Source organism: Rhipicephalus microplus, chromosome 6, assembly GCF_043290135.1.
Source record: "Rhipicephalus microplus isolate Deutch F79 chromosome 6, USDA_Rmic, whole genome shotgun sequence".
Taxonomy (NCBI): Eukaryota; Metazoa; Arthropoda; class Arachnida; order Ixodida; family Ixodidae; genus Rhipicephalus; species Rhipicephalus microplus.
The window spans coordinates 133287289-133305553 of NC_134705.1; the positions used below are offsets into that span (position 1 = coordinate 133287289).

The following is an 18265-nucleotide window of genomic DNA, read 5'->3' on the forward strand; positions in this document are numbered from 1 at the left end:
GGCAGCCAGTGCCGTTTACCAGAGACGCTTTCCCCAGACCGTCGCTCCATCTTGCAGTGTGGTCCGGGCTGACCACCACGATGCAGCCAAACCTGCCCACCAGAAACTTTGCCGCTAGCTCCGCGCGCGCGCAGTCATGGCCGGGTGTCATGACCAAGAAAGACACTGGAGCTCCGGCGCGCGGATAGCTAGAGCAAGGAAGAGAAGAACGAAGTCAGAATAAGAACAGCTGGCCCAGGATCGGGTGTTGTCTCTTGTTCTCTGCCTCGCTCATCACAATATATATATATATATATATATATATATATATATATATATATATATATATATATATATATATATATATATTCGTCTGCTTTTCTTTTTTATTGTTATTTCGTTTGTATACTGATGCCCCCCTTACTCAATGCCCTTCAGTGGGCCTCTAAGGCATTTTGAATAAATAAATAAATAAATATTCGTACCCACTGGCAAATTGGAATTCTATGGCATAGCCGTTAGGTTTAGCTCATTCAACTGATGTGGTATGATTTAGATATTAACTAGGTGACATTTATTGTTTCAGGTAGGGTTGTCGCATTGCGCGGTGATAGAAGGAAGACATTCCACGTGCCTGTGATGGTACTTATGGTATCAGCGACTGTGGTTGAATAGTGGCAAAGTTTTTACAGCGAAAGCTGTTATGAGACCTCAACAAGGGTCACGTGCGACGCCGTAGTTATCCATCGCCGCTGCCGATGTTCTTAACCACTGTCACACGTAATAATGCAAACCTAATAATAACACCAAAGGCACGGCGGGATTCAAGCCCGGGTGCCGGGCGTGCCAGCCCAGCATTACACGAGATTAACGCCGGTGCTTGAAACTCCGTTGCAAACTTTCCTTAGGCATGTTTGATGTCAGCAAAGAAATCACGTTAGAATGAGCAACAGAGTGTTTTAGAATAGCAAAGGAACAACCAGGCGTCACAGGATGCGAATCACGTAGCAAACGGATCGTCAAATGCTCTAACCCATTACAAAAGCTTGTTCTTGATAACCTAATAACTGTGGCTCATACCAACTTAAGGCCCAATGTTTTCTTGTCGTCAGCCACTGCATAACAGAAGAATTGCACGAAATTGCTTGGAAGTGTGTAGCGCGTACCACGCTTCTCCGAAGAATGACGAAAGATAGCACAATGAAGCTGAACTCTTGGCGATTTATTCCAGCACTCCGCAAACTAACTTTGAACACTCATACCACTATAATATTTACAGGCTCTCTGTCAGTGCGGACGTCACTTACAGCTTCATCTAAATAAGATTCCTGAAAGACATTCCTTACGATAGTTTCTCCCCAACTGAAGCTGTTAAAATTATTATGGGTACCTGGCCATTGTGGATTAGAGTGAAATGAAATGGTGGACTCACTAGCTTGAGCAGCATTGAATGGGCCAATACTTTCGGTCCTTTCGGCGGTGTCCTGTTTGACTGCGATAAGATATAGAAATTTTTCACTCTGTGCAGATGCGATAGAATCAGTCAATAGAACCAGTCAATAGAATCAGGTAGAATTTGCTCATTTAAAGTTTCAATGGAAAACTGAATGGTGTCAAACTTGACAGCTGGAAGCCATGCTAAGTAGATTACGTTGTCGTGTGCCTCCGTAGAATCAATATTTACACACGAGTGGTCTAGTGCTCTCGCCCCTACGTAGCTTTTGTGCAACAGTGGAATCAATATAGTGTTGTTTATTTGCCATGTCACCGTTACAGATTATCAGGAAAACGACTCTTTGTCATCCCATTCGCTAAACTTGGACTGACGTTCAATATTCACAGTATACCTAGCTTCAGTGTTTCGGCTTTGGGCCTCAGCCACAGGAATCCCTGTGATACCATCCACAGTTATTTTCGGAAGTGAAAAGAAATTTGCCTTTAAATTCTTCTTTATATATGTATTATTATAACATTTTCAAATAAACTGAAAGATAAAATTTAAACGTGTTGGATATTACTGTAGCTTATAACCAAGATTTCGACTATAATGTCTCGTCGAAATAGTAAAAATTAATTATTGCACTATTTTTGTTGTCAAGTACATTCTTTCCTCATTTTTGAAGAATTTTTATTGCTTTGATGGCCAAAAATTTATATAACCGCTTGTCGGCCAATCTCCTTGAGTCGGTAGGAGTCAAAGTTTAGGAATCATTATTATCATCATGATGAGTGCATCATCAGAATTTAGGATTGTTTATAGCGCAGTGGGTAACCAGCTAGGGTAGCGTGCCCAAAGACTGTTTAGAAAATGCCGGCCTACATCGACGTGCAGCTTCGCTTCTCTATCACCTTTGGCTAGGAGTTGCTTTCACGAAAGCTTATACCACGTTAATCGGAATTACTGACAGTGCGGCGTGCGATGTTTGCGGCACCGACGAAAATATCGAACACCTGTTGTGCCACTGTCCTCGATTTGCCTCAGAGAGACAAGTACTTGCCAACGTAATGCGGCGACTGGATGATCAGCCTCTTTCTGTGCAGGTGCTATTACAGCAACGTCCACATGCCTCGACAGCCCACAAGGCCGTGAAAGCCCTGCTGTGTTTCCTGAGAAAGACAGGCTTGTGTGAACGCCTCTGACATGTGGTAGAGTTCTACACGCTGCAGTGAAATTACTGTCAGTCTTTCCCCGCCCTTTTTTTATTTTCCCTCTCTTCCCTCTTTCTCGTCTTTCTTGTCCCCTTCCCTAATCCCCCAGTGTAGGGTATTCAACCGGATGTCTTTCTGGTTAACCTCCGTGCCTTCTCCCTTTTGTTGCTTCCTCCTCCTCCCTGAGAAGCCACTGTTCCAGCTTTCGCTGTGAGTGTGCGGCGCGTTCCACGCAGGTCTGGTGTTTTTTAGAAGGCGCTTTTTGGAACTGAACTGGTGGTTTTTGGACGTTAAACCCCACAAATAAAATCAATCATCACTGGAACAGGACTGTGGTGCACGACATAAAAGCTGCACGACGTCTCGAAGTGAAGGCTGCTTAGTTTACAGCTTTGAAAAAATGAAGCTGTGTACGGCCACATGACGAGAGAATACCGACTTAAAGTAAATAGCTGATGCTGCATCCGCCTGTAAAAACACATATAAAGGTACTTGATTACATTATTAGGAGTACATGTAAATAAACTATATGAACACATTGCCGGTTGTGTCGTGTCACACAGTCCAATCTATTACAGCTAATATTGGTGCGGGAAGGGTAGGTAATGATGGTCCCTTTTTTTACGTTTTCTCTCCGCAAAGAAAACCTAGCAAGACTGGGCGTAACAACACATTGGAAGAAGTGATTCAAGCTCAGCAGACCGCACATACTTCCAGACTCTCGTCTACGACGTCTGAAAGGAGAATCCTGACTAAATTCGGGCTCAGTACAACGACTTCAAAGCATAGGACCATTCAGCTTTCGGATAGTGTGCAACAGGCTATTACAGTCTGCCCTATTCCAAGGAACGTGCATCCCACTTTCAACGCAGGCAGGAGGACGGCTCGCGCCTCCGCGCGTCTGCGGTACGCGCAGGCGCATGAGGCAGAGTCGTGTTTTGTAGACGCTGCTCAGTACGAAGGTGACTCTAATCGCTTTGTTGCTAATGTTGTGGACCTAAAGGGACGCGTATTATCAGCCGTAATAATCAGCACTTCGTCGGCTTGTAAGGCAGAGCAACTGGCCATCGCACTGGCAATCCTCAGGTCGGACAGAGAAGAGATATTTACGGACTTGAGATCAGCCCTTCGAGCTTTCTAAACTGGGGCTGTTTGTGAGGAAGTTGCTAGGGCACTTGAGGGTAAGGTGCTGACTCATCTCGTCATTACATGGTTCCCGGCGCACGAAGGCATCGAGGTAGGGGGGTTGGCCAACGTCAATGAGTTGGCCCATGCCCAGGCACGAGGTCTTGCCGGCCGCACCCGGCACTGGGAAGCCGGTGTGCTGGGTGGGACCGGTGACGGGCTCGGTCCAACCCTTTCAGAAGCTGACCCACCCCGCTTCAGGGACATTCTCTCCACCTTTAACGAGATCACTAGCCACTACCAGATCAGCCGCAGGGCTTTCCTCTTGCCACATCTAAATCTCACGAGGCCTCAGGCCGTGACTCTCAGGCTTCTGCAGACGAAGTCGTATCCCACACTCTCCGTCTTCAGCGGGTACACGGAGGTCTCCCTTCTGTGTCCCGACTTAGGGGCTGTTAGCGACTTTAAGCACATGCTCTGGGCGTGCCCCTCTTTTCAGCAACACACAATCCACGGCTTGACGGAGGAAGCCTTCTCTGCTTTCCTCACTAGCCACGACTGGTTTGACCAACTCCGGTCTGTCCAGAAGGCCCACGATGCGGCGGTGAGGCTTGGCCTCCCTGTCCTAACGTGGGAGCGGCCCACAGTCTTGCCCCTATAAAAACGGGGTGAAGATTCTTCCGGACCCGAACAAAGTTATCTATCTATCTATCTATCTATCTATCTATCTATCTATCTATCTATCTATCTATCTATCTATCTATCTATCTATCTATCTATCTATCTATCTATCTATCTATCTATCTATCTATCTATCTATCTATCTATCTATCTATCTATCTATCTATCTATCTATCTATCTATCTATCTATCTATCTATCTATCTATCTATCTATCTATCTATCTGTCTGTCTGTCTGTCTGTCTGTCTGTCTGTCTGTCTGTCTGTCTGTCTATCTATCTATCTATCTATCTATCTATCTATCTATCTATCTATCTATCTATCTATCTATCTATCTATCTATCTATCTATCTATCTATCTATCTATCTATCTATCTATCTATCTATCTATCTATCTATCTATCTATCTATCTATCTATCTATCTATCTATCTATCTATCTATCTATCTATCTATCTATCTATCTATCTATCTATCTATCTATCTCTCCAGTAGAGAAATGAGGCGTAATTTTGGTAGTTATCATTGAAGCCAATGCTTCCTCCAAGGCAGGCTAGAGATATAAAATAAAGAAACTCTCTGCATGCTCCCACAACCTCATACATGTTGTCGCTTTGGTGGGTAGTTGCTTTCGTCTTTTACAAAATCACCACAAAAGCCACGAACGTTCTTTAATTATTTTCTCTACAAGTTCTAATATTTTTTGGCAAGAAAAGCACTACAAAACAAACCATCTTTTTATTACGTGCATGGTTATCGAACCTCGTCGGGAATTTGCTTAAAGCGACGATCATCAATGATGATATGGACATAAATGACAAGTTCTGCGAGAAATTTTTTGTGCTTTCTGCCGCTTTTTTTGATGGGGGTGTACGTGAACTGTTTCTAGTAGGCACTGAGAAAAATATAAAAAAAGCATGAGAGAATAGTTTTCGAACTTCAATAATTATTTGTGGTGTCTTTGAAAGCCGACAGTGTAATACTAAGCTTTCGGATAGCTCTTTATCACTTTATTTTTCATGTCACCGCTTTGGAGAAGTGCAACTGACTCAACATGCATATTAACGTGTTAGTACCTTTAATAATTCTTTTCCGTAAAAAATGTAGCGTCATTAGAAAAGCTCTGGATTTATTGATAAAACTGATATCAATACGATCACTTTAGATATTTATGACCAGTTACTTCAAACATACACATCAGTCTTGCTTACATTACGGTAGGTTTCGCTAACTTGCGTCTCTGGCAATGAGCTGAGCCATGCTCAGAATGGCACCTGCATCTTCAGCATGCCTTAAAATGAAACCAAATGTAGCCTAGTGTTCGCTTCTGCCATTTGGTACATCCAGTTTACTTATTCAGAAAGGGAAGCACTACCTCAATGCTTCGTGAGAGATTCAAATTCAGTGACGGGCGGGCCCACCTGTGACTCGGTTCGTGTGACCATTGGCAATACAGGTTGCTTCCTCTCTCCACAACTAAATTTAGGCGTTAGGCTCAACTGAGCTAGTTTCCGGCGAATGTACTGTTATTTTATTGACCTTTCATAAAAAAATAATGTGACTTGAAGCTTATTTGTACCGCTGATAGATATTGAATCCAGCCACCAGGCCGATGAGCATTTACAGTTGCTACTTTATGTGTACATAGTGTGCTTTGCAACCAAGCGAAGCGCTTCGCAATCAAGGGTAAAAGCCTACATGAGGCTTTGAGGTTTAGGGAAAAACATGGAAAGCTGAACACATCCACGATAGAAGTAAGTAAGAGGTGGTTAGAGTAATGGTGGCAGAAAAGTAGTGATCAAGGACAGAAATAGCGTGAAAATGAGGCCAAACTGTCTCAAGAGACACATAGATGGAACATAAATTAACATTTTCTTTGTTATAATAAGGTGGATTTATTCGAAGCAGACAAGGCATTATGCCGACATAAAAAAATGGCCCTGTATCTGCATGTTACACTGCAAATGTCGTCGAAAGACGATAGTCTTGCGTCTGGAGAGAGTGAACAAAACGTTTATTTGATGTTGTGCGCAAGAAAATCGGTGAATGGTATTCCGGAGGCACTGTGTTATGGTGCGTCGAGCGTCCAGCGGAGGCAAACGAGCGCGTCAAGACACGTCACACGTGAGACATAAGCGCCATCTGCCAGTTTTTTTTTGGAAAACAAAGCGCGTGGTCCTGCGCACCCGTCTCAGAGGTGATAAGGTGTAGAACGCTAGGCGACAGGTAGGGGCCACCATCGTCTCGTCTTAGCAAAGCGTTGGAAACACTCCCCGTTCCGTGCAAGCGTTGCGTGATAAGCGCTACGGTCCTTAAAATTACTTATGTATTTGATTTCTAGTAAGAGATGCATATGCAGAATATATGCGTGTTGTTTTGGTGCCCCAGGCATGCGCAATAATTGCTTTTTAATTGACAATTGCACACGCATGAACGCTCAACCTTGAGCAACATTGGTGGTCGCTGCGGATGGGGTCGGCCGTTTCAAGTACCCAATGCCGGTAAAAGTGAACAAACAGACAAATGTACAGACAGACAGGCCAACACTTTTGCCTCGAAGGTGTTTAATATATGCCCATCTACGGTGCGGTAGTGCCCATTGAGTAGTTTGGGTCGCGTGGTTTGAGTGGTGTGCCATGCACAAAACGCTGCGGACCGTGGCCAGGCAAGCAAATGCGGTGGTGACTGCGCTCACCACTTCGGTTGTCGCAGAAGAGCCCCAAATAAAATGAAGGATAACGACACGGCTTATCGGCCACCATGCCTATGAGAAAAGTGTGATTTATTTTACAAAACCGATTTTTCATCGTACATTCTCAAGGATTTGACGAAACAGTGCTACCGCTTGCCAAGGTCATCACGAAAGCTTGCATTCGGGCCGGTTAGTGATGGCCGGCCAGTTGCATATTTGCCTCTCGATGTCGAATATTGTTCCCGGTGCACAGTTCTGGAGGTATGGTCTGGTATGCACGCAGTGGTAGTATTTGCTACAATCTGACTCGTGCGGCAACATAGCGCTTTCTTTAGCACCCTTGCAGATGTTATCGCTACTCTTTGTTGTTGAAGCTTCCGTAGTCACGAGTGTGGATGACTTCGTAGACGCTTCAGTTGCTGTGTCTTTCAGTAGTTTAACGCTTTCTGACGCAGTGGTTCTATCGTGAGAAGGTACAGTCTCTGTCGTACTCTCAGCCGCTGGGGGTGTCTGCGATGCAGGTAACGTAACGAATGACGTCTGTCTCGCACCCGTCACAAGAGTCATTGTGCCTGTAGGCTCCTCCTCCTTGGACTGTGTCGAAGCCTCCAGCAATTTTGTCGGTGTTTGCCTCGGAGGTGCAGCCGTGGTGGATACGAATTTGTCGTTGTCCCCGTTCCACCAGGACGCCGTTGGTGGACTGTAAGGGTAGTCTATATCGGCTTTCGCTGCATCGAAGCTGGAGCGAAGGCCTCTGAGGAGGTTAGACTTGCCCGCGCATCGGGAGTTGTAATCGTCCAAGTCCACGCTCCGGACGGCCGCACCTCGGTACTTGCGACCCATCACCATGTTTGCCTGTATGGGAGTGAAAAGGTTTGGTTTCAATGAGTGATGAGGGATGAAGTTTGTGCAATCAAATATGCGTTTTCCCGAATGCAAGCGGTACCGGTGGCGTTCTTTAACGTAGACTGTTAATTTTCCAGTAGCAGTGTAATGCAAGTAATATTATCGTTTGTTGCGCGAACGCTAGGGTCACCTTCCTGGGTTAGACTCAAGCATAACTTCTGCAGTGAGATTGATAGTTCCTGCACTTCCCTTCTGGGCACTAAATAATTGATTGATTTATTCTGTGCAAGTTTCTTCGATTACCTCCTCAAGAGTAGCAAAATTAGAGATTGTATCATTGTCTGCTTATTACATCTCAACTTGCCGAGCATCCTAATATACTGAACGATGCCAGGATGTTCGCTGAGCATGAAATGTATTCCACTTTTCGTGCTTCGATGAGGGCTGCTTCACGTCAATTTCCGGTTCTCACATTCTGGCAGAAGGTATTGACGACCACTGATTTATTGCACTCTGCATGCTTTTATAACATTTCCTTTGTAATATTTCTAGAACTGATGCCACGTTCTCCACTACCTGGCCTCCATCCTGCGTCCTGCGAACTTTATCATCGAGGACGCCCGTAAGTACAGTATACCCTGCTTTTACTTTGCTCATTGCCGATTCCGGGTCTAACAGAAGCTTCAAACAAAGTGGTCATCATGATGGCGTGTAGGCGCATGGATATTTACAGCTTTATTTAATATTGTTCGCAAGGAATGCCCCTCCTTGTTTTCTTTTGGTCATTGAGCAACAGTGACATACGACGTGTCCGTTATTTAGCCATGTAAAGTCTTCATCTGTCCTCCTAACCTCTTTGAGCCTCACAACATAAATCTCTTTGAACACCTTCTAGTTCATCGAACAGCACTGCTACACTCACCTTTCTCGGCGCCGTTCAGGCCTCATCTCTGCAACATTAAGATTACAATACCGCCCTGCTCGCGCCCAGAGATTCTTAGAAGCCTCCACTCCATCACAGATCTGACCGCCGCCATGGCGAGTTACTTCGCAGCCGCTGGACTGAGGGACGGTGACACAAGTACAATATTTCACACCGTACCGCGTATCGTCTGCTTTGCCCCATACGATAATGCATTGTCCTCGTTTCAGCAATACCTAATCCCACGTCAGCAACTAGACTTGCTGAATTACGGGGAAATAAGATATGTGTGCTTGCCTGCCAATGTGAAGATTCCTAATATCTACTCGAACATGACCTAGCTACTGCGACGCTACGACTTGCTTGCCTTCACTTAAGCTTTGATCTGGTTCGACATGCAACATTTCCCAATCTTCACGTCAAGCAAGTGCATGGCTGGAGATCGCATTCCTTATCACTAAGTATTCCTGATTTCGAGTGTGCACACGTGAAGTCGAAAGCGCAGCTGTGCTTCTCATGTTCCGCAAGGTGCCTTCTTCAGATAAGAAATTTATTTACGTAGCTTTGTTGCCGCCTAACAAATACTTCACTGTGTCTTCATTGAGCGTGCACTTGCGCTTACATACAAAGAGGCCCGAAGAACTCATGAAATATTTCGCAACTTCGCAGATTGAGAAACTCTGTGAGCATGAGTGATGTGACAATGGTTACTGTGGGAACAATATCTCAGAAAGGTATTTGTCACGAACACGCTAGTTCAGTGAGGTCAAAGCTCGGTTCACGCTGCTCGTTTTTGGTGACGGGAGCTTACGGAATGAAAGTAAAAACGCGAAAATAGGTGACACACGAATATGCTCCACCTTTTTGAGGACGCTCTCATCATCTTCATAGGCCACGTATTCTTCGTCCTTCCTTAGGAACGGGCAGGAGTCCGGATCAGACCGTCCTTTCTGCCAACCGATTTGAAGCTGGTGGCACACCTGGAGCACGTGTGAGTATGAAAGGTAAAAACAAGTGCGTCAGGTGGTGCTGCTTAGAACACGCATGTTACCTTAAAAAGGAAAATTGTTCACGCTAATTGTCCATATTTGCACTACTCAATTCTTCGGATTTTACGTCCCAAAGAGAGAGAGGTAGTGGGGAGCTCTGGAATTTTTACTGCAACGTTATGTTGTTATGTCTTGGTGTTTTGTGCTCACCTCATAGGATGCAAGGAATCCTTGAAGATCCGTGTGGTTTCCAGAGATTCCCGGGAATACGGTGTGAACGCCGGTGGCAGAGGCCATCGCGGTGTATGTTCTAGCGAACAGGGGAACCTCGAGCACTATCCTTTGGCGTGGGGCCCCTTTCTTTACTATGAGCTCCGCTCTGTCAATCTGGAAGAGAAATATCACTGAACCAGGTAAGACGAGTTTCTATTCAATGCACACAGAAATCAACGTGTAAGTGTACTTGTGGAATTACACAGACGCAATAGCGTAGAAGTCCTCAGCCCGAGCAAGAGGAAGTCTATGTAGTACACTGTAAGCAAAAAAAGATGTGCTTTGACTCTTTCTTGCTGCTCGTGTGAGTCACTGATGTATAACTGTCTGTATAAAGGCAGGCTGACACTCTTCAGGAGAGTAGTCGGATGTATGATTTTAAAGTGGCTTGGTATCGCTCGTTCAGAAAGTCGTTGTCCCACAACTTTTCTAAAGACAATCAACGTGAATCTCCAAAGAGAGTCTCGTTGTAGTGTCGTGTACGTGGGAAAATTGCGTGTGTAGCGAAGAGGATTCAAATGACATTGTTTTTCAATTTTTTAAAATCAATGCACAATTCCTATGGACACAGCATCGCAGTCGGAGAGTGCGGAAATATCGATGCGAATGCTATGCCAGCTGAGATTTTGTTGAATGACGGATCACTCAGTTCACGACAGCTGTTGGGGTGTTCGCTATGTAGGCCCCTGTCACTAAAGTTGTCTAGCGAGTTTGTCTTAAGTGGCGATGCCGAAACCACATGGAATACACACATTTTTTCTTACATAGACGAAGTAAGGTAACCAAAGGCCACTTCTGATTTCGTCATGAATTAGGCGCTAACTTGATGAAAATAAGCGTGCACTCACAGCCCGTCTGGCTATCAGAAAAAGTGTTCACAAATGGGACAAGGCGAAGAAAGCGAGATATGCTATTTATACTTGCATCGGTCATGTCAATTGTCCTTGTAACGTTGAGCAAGGCACCTTTTGGAAATTCGAGGCAGTCGCTAGATTTCACCAAGAAAAAGTTGACTTCCCTAAAAAGAACAAATGAGTGAAGCAAACATAGAAGTGAGTTCATGGTCATCGAGGACACTGGTGCCAGTTCACGGTAGAGATAATATAAAAATAGGCTAATACTATTTGATTGATTTGTGGGGTTTAACGTCCCAAAACCACCATATGATTATGAGAGACGCCGTAGTGGAGGGCTCCGGAAATTTTGACCTCCTGGGGTTCTTTAACGTGCACCCAAATCTGAGTACACGGGCCTACGCCATTTCCGCCTCCATCGGAAATGCAGCCGCCACAGCCGGGATTTGATCCCGTGACTTGCGGGTCAGCAGACGAGTACCTTAGCCACTAGACCACCGTGGTGGGGCTAGCGTAATACTATTTAAACTATTAAATTATTAATTAGTATTCTTAACGTTAATAATGTTTTAGCGTAACGCTATTTAGAACATTAATAAAGTTAAGAATGCAGGTATGTAGACTGCTCAGTGAACAATTATTCGGAAATGTGAGTTCAGAATAACGTCAAAGAGCAACAGCAAAAAAAAAAGGTTCGCGACAGGATCGTGTCCAATCTGCGAAATCAGTGTAATTGGCGTGATAAAAATCCGAGTATTGTGAAAGGAAACTGTTAGTATTAAGAATGAAAGAAAGTGTTTGACAAGCTTCATGCAGTGCCTTCAGAAAAAGTTTCAAAAAATGGAGAGTAATAGATCAGTGCCAGTTATCCTCTTGAATAACCACCAAAGAACTTTCAAGGGGGTGGCTGCTGTGGCAGCCATCTCTCGGACATAAAGATGCATGATTCAAGGAAGCAAACAGTGAGAATAGCCAGGTCATCACTGCTTACTTTGTGTCAGGTTGATGTGCTGAATGTAGGTATGAAGGAATTACATATATTAATGTTCAAATGATCATGAGCCTTATCTTCTTAAAGACCTTCATTACTTTTGTCACCACTTGATTGATAGGTGGCAGTAGCTGTAACTTCCAGACTTAGTCGTATTTGATATTGCAGATTGTTCAACTCGCTAAGTCAGCTTCAAGTTAACTTCATATTGCGAGGAACTTTGTGGTGCACTGAGAGTGTCCTTGGGAATTTTCAAAGGCGAATACAACGAAGAAAAAAGCCGTAAAATACAGTTTAGGTGGCCGGCACAGGTTTTTATTGTCTTACTTTTGCCATTATGAGGATTTCTGCGTTGCCTAATATTTATTTGAATTCCTTGATACTCACTTCGTAAGGCTTTCTATGTCGAACAGATGATGTGTTGTACTGTCGAAAGCTGGCAGCGTCAAGGTGATGCTCCACATCTTTTTGTGCTCTCTCAGGTCGTAGTTGATTTGCTGCATGTCAGAAAGAAACACACATGAGCCCGAGGTGTCACATGGCCCTCTTTCGAAATGTTAGCTTATCAGACTTCCACTACCGGCTCTAAATATCAGTAACCTGTTTTGAGACATCATGGTTTGTAAAGTAAGGAAGATAATGCTGCCTTCAAAACCTTATTTGCAACTGCTGTGTAATGCATTCGGGCTGTCAATAGGTTTTCGGTAATTTTTTTAATACCAAAAGAATCAAAACAAGGTGAAGGATCTGTAGTGCTCGAAATAGACTAGCAGAGATTTGAAATTCCACATGGACCCACATTTCTGTTCTACAGAAGAAGTGGTAGCTACAGAACAATAATGCTAACTTGGAGAAAAAGGCTGGAGTGGAACCGTATCGTAGGCCTGATCAAAACACACTGGCCACCTGGGCCCTTCCAATTAAGCTAGGTGGTTTTAACAAGCGTTGGTTCCTTGACCTCTTCTGATCTCTGCTTATCTCTTAAAAGTCAAAATTTTCCGAGGGGTGCCTTTATCTGAACAAGTTGGTGCAACAATCACGAAGTTAACCAGCACGAAAGGCTGAACGAAAGACACAAGCCGACACAGGACCCGTTGTATATGTGTCTTTCGTCCCGTCTTTCGTGCTATTTCACTGCAGAAGTTTACGAGGGGCTGCTCATTTAGTTGCTTGACACAACCAACAAAATAAAAGGGGCTAATACTCTAAGGAAAACGTAGAGGACATTAGCTTTGTTTTCGTACACTACAATGTTTTAATCTTAACGTCAAATGAACATAGTCAAAGCAGATGGAAAACAACTCTGGCTGTGGCATCCGAAGCAACAACCTCCAAATTAAACTTCCAGCCTAGCTTCATTGGTGCTTATTAAACGTTTATTCGGAAGTGTCCGGCATTTCATCGAACTGGTAGAAAGGGTTATTTATTATTCACTTTGTTTCTTTTCAATTCACGTGGTAAATGCTACCAAAAGTTAACTGATGTCTCTTGTGCTTTCTTAGGCTTAAACATCTGGTGAGTACCTTTAGTTGCGTCTGGTCCCTTAAAATACACGTGTCTCCTAACGCAGAACTCTTTTATGCCGGGGTCCACCAAAATTTTAAGAACGTACTCACGTTATGGATATCACGTTGTTAAATTAACGCTACCACACGAGAAAGTTAAAATGTCCAAGAAAGAGTTCCTTCACCGGGCGTCGAAGTTCTGACTCCTTTGGACACAATGGAAGGTGCCCGGTTATTTACCGATTGAGCTATTTTTTTTTTGCTTCTTTGCCTCTTTGTAGACATGTCGTACACCTACGGACAAGCATAACAAAAACAAGCAGTGCCAGTGGTATACTAGAGGCACCCGGCAGTTGCTGGGTTCCGTACAATTGGGATTTATACCTAGCACAAATTCTCTCTTGATCCATGCTCTCTGTCGGCAAAGTAGGGTGGTACCACCGTCTGTGACTGCTCAGGAGAAGTAATGCGTCATGATTATAACTCCTAAATAATCACATAGGTCATTACTAATGATTTCTTCTCACAGCCATCGTCATTGCGAACATGAGACCAACAGCGGCACCGTAACGAAACTGTGTTCGGTTTCTCTGATTGGCTTGGCATGATGCAGTTGCCTTGAACGTTGCCTTTGCCCTACAGTGGACGCAGTCAGGCTGATGATGATGATAATGTAAGAAGATTTCGGTGTGACTCAACGTTGCACTCAATTTAATAGAAATGCTCTCTCACCCTAACAAATGGATGAATGAACTTTGCTTTGTCCCAAGTGCGGACGTTGTCCTGAAGCGACGTTGTGCCGGAAAAGAAGTCCAGAACGACGCCATCAAAGTCGTACGTTCTCAACCACTGTACCAGACTTTCTGTCATGTCCTTCCAGTAGTAAACCACTGGTATAAACTGCCAGTACTTTTCTTGCGGGTCGTGAGGGCCTCCCACGGCCAGCAAAATCTTTAGATTCGGATTGCGTTTTTTGAGTTTCGTCATCTGTTCGAACACTCCTATAAAAAGGCAGAGAAAAAAAAGCCTTCGTTGAAAGGGAGGGCCAATAAAGAAAGTCGTACGACTGATGTGTAAAGCATGCGATTGACTTACTGTTTGGAGGCAGCAGCCATATCGGGTTGTAGAGCCAGGAATTGGCATAAGACTTCGCTTCTGAGTCTGAGTTAAAGCGAAGAAAATGAAGGTTTCGAAAATGTCCACCCATGTTCATTGACTAATGAAGATGCAGGTTGTTTGAATGACATTGAATATGTATGCAGAAGGAGAAACGGCCAACTGTCTTATTCGTTTCGACTGAGCTTCTTTTTCATAATATAGTTCATTTTAAGCACTTTAACTGCTGTCACATTTCGTAATTTGTGCGCTTGCTCCTTTTTGTTACAGCAAGTTCACCTTAAATAAGGTTGTCGCCTCTCATGGCTTCTACGAATCCAATGTTGTATATGCATGTGGTAGTGCTTCTTTTTTTGCGATATCAATATTGTGAGTACTTCTAATACATTTTAGTGTTGCCATCAGCGACGCCGTGAGTCTCCATGTAAAATCTGTAAAGAAGATGATATGGTCCCTTGCATCCCCTGGACGTGAGAGTGAATGCTCGCCAGGGCATTTGACAAGCACGGCCTAAAAGAAGATGAAATGCGCAGGTGTTTTTTGTGAGTAATTGCTATCACAGCAGTATATGTGTTTTTGCTTTTCCTGTTGACTCCCTACAGCTTTTATGAGCAACGCTAACTGTGCCACTGCTTTCAGAACCCTTGAATTGGTTCTTGAATAACAGGCGTTCGCGTATGAGAAATCACTGAAAAACTAAAAAGTCACGTGTACCGAGCTCCAGCTCCTTATCAGTCAGCCTAATCGAGTGACTCGTTTCGTCGATGGTCACGTGGGAGTAGACGACGGCGCTGCAGAGTTCGGCGGGAATGTCGGTGACGCTTGACTTGTATGGCCCGGATCGGAAACGGGAGAAGCCATCCCAGAAGCAGAACGTGTAGTAGTTCGGCTTCTGCGTAGTTGCACCAACTGAAAACAACAGAGCTGGTTATCTCGACTGCGTGGCGTGAACTGTTTGAATGAAGTGGCGGTGTTGTGTTTTCAACATTTACAGGCCATCGAGCAGTAAGTACTCTGGCGTTGAGAAGGGGCAGGGCCGTATGCGGAATATATCACAATAGCGCAAGGAAACAAAGTGAACGTTTTATAGTATACAAGGTCGTAGAAGAAATTTTTTTGGTGGGCTTGTTTCGTCGTCAGATGAACCGTATTATTCTACCAGACAAGTCATGAAAGAAGAGGGACACAAGATTATCTACTAACTGTAGTGCAGCTAAACTGAAATGAATCAATATGAACGAAATGTCACCCTTTAGGTTGGAAGAATCCAAGCTCGCAGCTTTCGAATCACGAATAGAAGGCGCGACTAGTTAAGCTACGGTGCAACGAACTTGCCTATCTAATATGTAGAATATTTTTGTATGCGTACACCCTGGAAGTTATAGCCAATGCAAGGGTGGTGAGTGATCCGCACTCGCCACTCTTGCTACGAAAGTCTTTGAGCCATCTCTGGCTTAAAGGCTTTCTCATTCAACCAAGAAACAAGCGGACGCCATTATACTAATTACCTCAAATACTCGGATATATAAACTTGCAGTAAATGCTGAAAATTCTGGAATAGGTTTGAACGTAATTGGAAATAAGTGTCTGCAGATGCAACAGGCTACAACAGAATGCAAGTTTGAAAAAAAAATTATTCACTGCCGCGTGCTTGGCTATATCTCTTATAGTTAAAGAGAGAGTGAGATAAAGATGCAAGGAAAGGCAGGGAGGTTAACCCTCTTACAGTTAAGTAGCTGTTAAAAGATAGCTGCTAATCCAAATATGTAAAATATGAGCGTGTCTCCTGTCAAGTGCTCTCTTCCTTCTACCTTGCCTGCTAATATACAAATATTTCTACATTATGCCACTAGAAAAACTCGTATTTGCTAAAATTAGGAATTTCTTATTTCTACTTACTCGGTTTAGTTGCAAGGGACCTTAAAAAATGAAGGTTGGTATGAAGCTAGAAGTACGTTAAAGTCACTTTTACTGCGCACAAGTGGCTCTTAAAACTAAACAGAGCTGATTTTCTCAAGTTCACTGGAAATCGTCACACGCGGCTGCTTGCTATTGCATTTAGCATGAGCAGTTTACAAAATCCACATGTTCAATATACTCATGATTCTCAACCTCTTGTAATGAAAAAAAAATAACGTTAAAAAGTACATGCTCACCACATAGATGAGCCTACATTTCTACGTTTATACTAAATTTTCTGTAAATGCAATATAGGATGACTTGTTGAGTTAGGGCATGATTGTTTTGGTGCTTCGAATTGGATATCAGGACAAAAGTTTCCTCATATTTCGTGGCATAGGAAGAGTGCAAATTGTTTCTTTGAAAACTGTTATCGTCCATGTAGTTATTATGAAATATAACCACGCAGTATGGAGTGACAATTTTAAGACTTCTCACATTACGAGCTTTATAATTCATTACATTATATTACATACGATCTAATGGTTGTTATTTTATTATACAGCTAATAGTGAAGCGATATGAGCCATAAACGACTTATAACGTTAACACTCTAGTGGCAGAAAAAGTTCGTATGAAAATACCTTAATTTTACATAATGTCGTAGTAAAAAATGAAAACGATTCAACTAACTATAAAACTGATGACAAATTCCAAATGAACATAAAAAGCTATGTACCCAGCGAAAATTACATTTTTTAGGTTATGGATGAAATAAACTTTTTTTTTCAATTAGTATTTTCCCTTAAGAGCTAGAAAAGCAGATTCGTCGCATGAACACAATCTTAGGGATGGCAATAGCAGATCATATGAGCTCTAATTGAAGCGAAGAAAAATAATGAGCAGAAGTGAAACCTACCACAAATAAAGACGAAAGTGTATGCGACCACACGTAATCCCCAAACCATGGCTGAAGTGCTGAAACAGAAAGAAATAAAGAAAGGAATGGGCTACGTACACTGTAAACCAGTCTACATCCCTATGCGTGCTTTGCATGTTGATAACGAACACCCTACGATAATGGGTGTTTTGAGAAACCAATCACTCTGATCGTGGAGTGTGGTATACACGGAAAGCACCCTGAAGAGTGCAAATTGGTTTATGGTGTAAACACAAGATAAAGCTTGTTATCTCAACAGCTCTCATGTAAATAAATAATAAAGTGTTTACCTGAAGTCAACGCTGATTTGAAGTAAGTCACGAGTAGCTTTCTGTGAAACAGCCAGGCATTCGTTCTAAATCAGTTCTACATGTAACATCATCTATGGACAGTTTGATGAGCGTAGGTGAAAAATGAAGTTAATAATACAAGGACATAATGCGCTTTGTATATGCGATTTCACGGAACGCAGGCTCCCCGTAGAAGGTGGTGCTCCTGCGAAACAATGTTATCAACCGTTCGAATTGGAGCGGGTAAAAGGTTCGCTGATAAACTGACACTTCGAGATAATGAACTTCCGGTGAAGGAAATGCTTGCATTGCGTTGCTGTTTCAATAGCCGCTCTTATCATTAGATAAGAAGGCCAGCCGCATTCCACAACAGTGCTGTGAAAAAACAGACTCTCTCCATACAAATGCTGCAACCATCGCTCCGCAATAATTGTACACTGCAACAATGGCAAAATAAAATTTTATCGCAAAGGTCTCGGCTTTACTCTCGCATCGTAAGAGTGGCCTGCCGTGTG

General features: G+C 43.4%; 1 protein-coding gene across 1 annotated transcript; it reads right to left on the reverse strand.

The window, feature by feature from the left end:
* Positions 1-6385: 6385 nt before the first annotated feature.
* LOC119167343 (chitinase-3-like protein 1) lies at positions 6386-17920 on the reverse strand. The gene is made up of 10 exons (XM_037418808.2): positions 17751-17920; positions 17440-17498; positions 15336-15530; positions 14601-14666; positions 14238-14506; positions 12388-12497; positions 11080-11173; positions 10093-10269; positions 9754-9873; positions 6386-7980 (listed from the first exon to the last, which is right to left on the reverse strand). The coding sequence occupies exons 2-10, from the start codon at positions 17486-17488 to the stop codon at positions 7291-7293; spliced, it is 1770 nt and encodes a 589-aa protein (XP_037274705.2). The 5' UTR covers positions 17489-17498; positions 17751-17920; the 3' UTR covers positions 6386-7290.
* Positions 17921-18265: the final 345 nt, after the last annotated feature.

Bases quoted from the DNA above. Each gene is read 5' to 3' on its own strand.
- LOC119167343 (XM_037418808.2), bottom strand. From the start codon at position 17,488: ATGGTTTGGGGATTACGTGTGGTCGCATACACTTTCGTCTTTATTTGT. The intron at 15,531-17,439 runs GTAGGTTTCACT...TGTTGTTTTCAG, and splicing joins CACTTTCGTCTTTATTTGTG to TTGGTGCAACTACGCAGAAG. The intron at 14,507-14,600 runs GTAAGTCAATCG...GCCTTTTTATAG, and splicing joins ATGGCTGCTGCCTCCAAACA to GAGTGTTCGAACAGATGACG.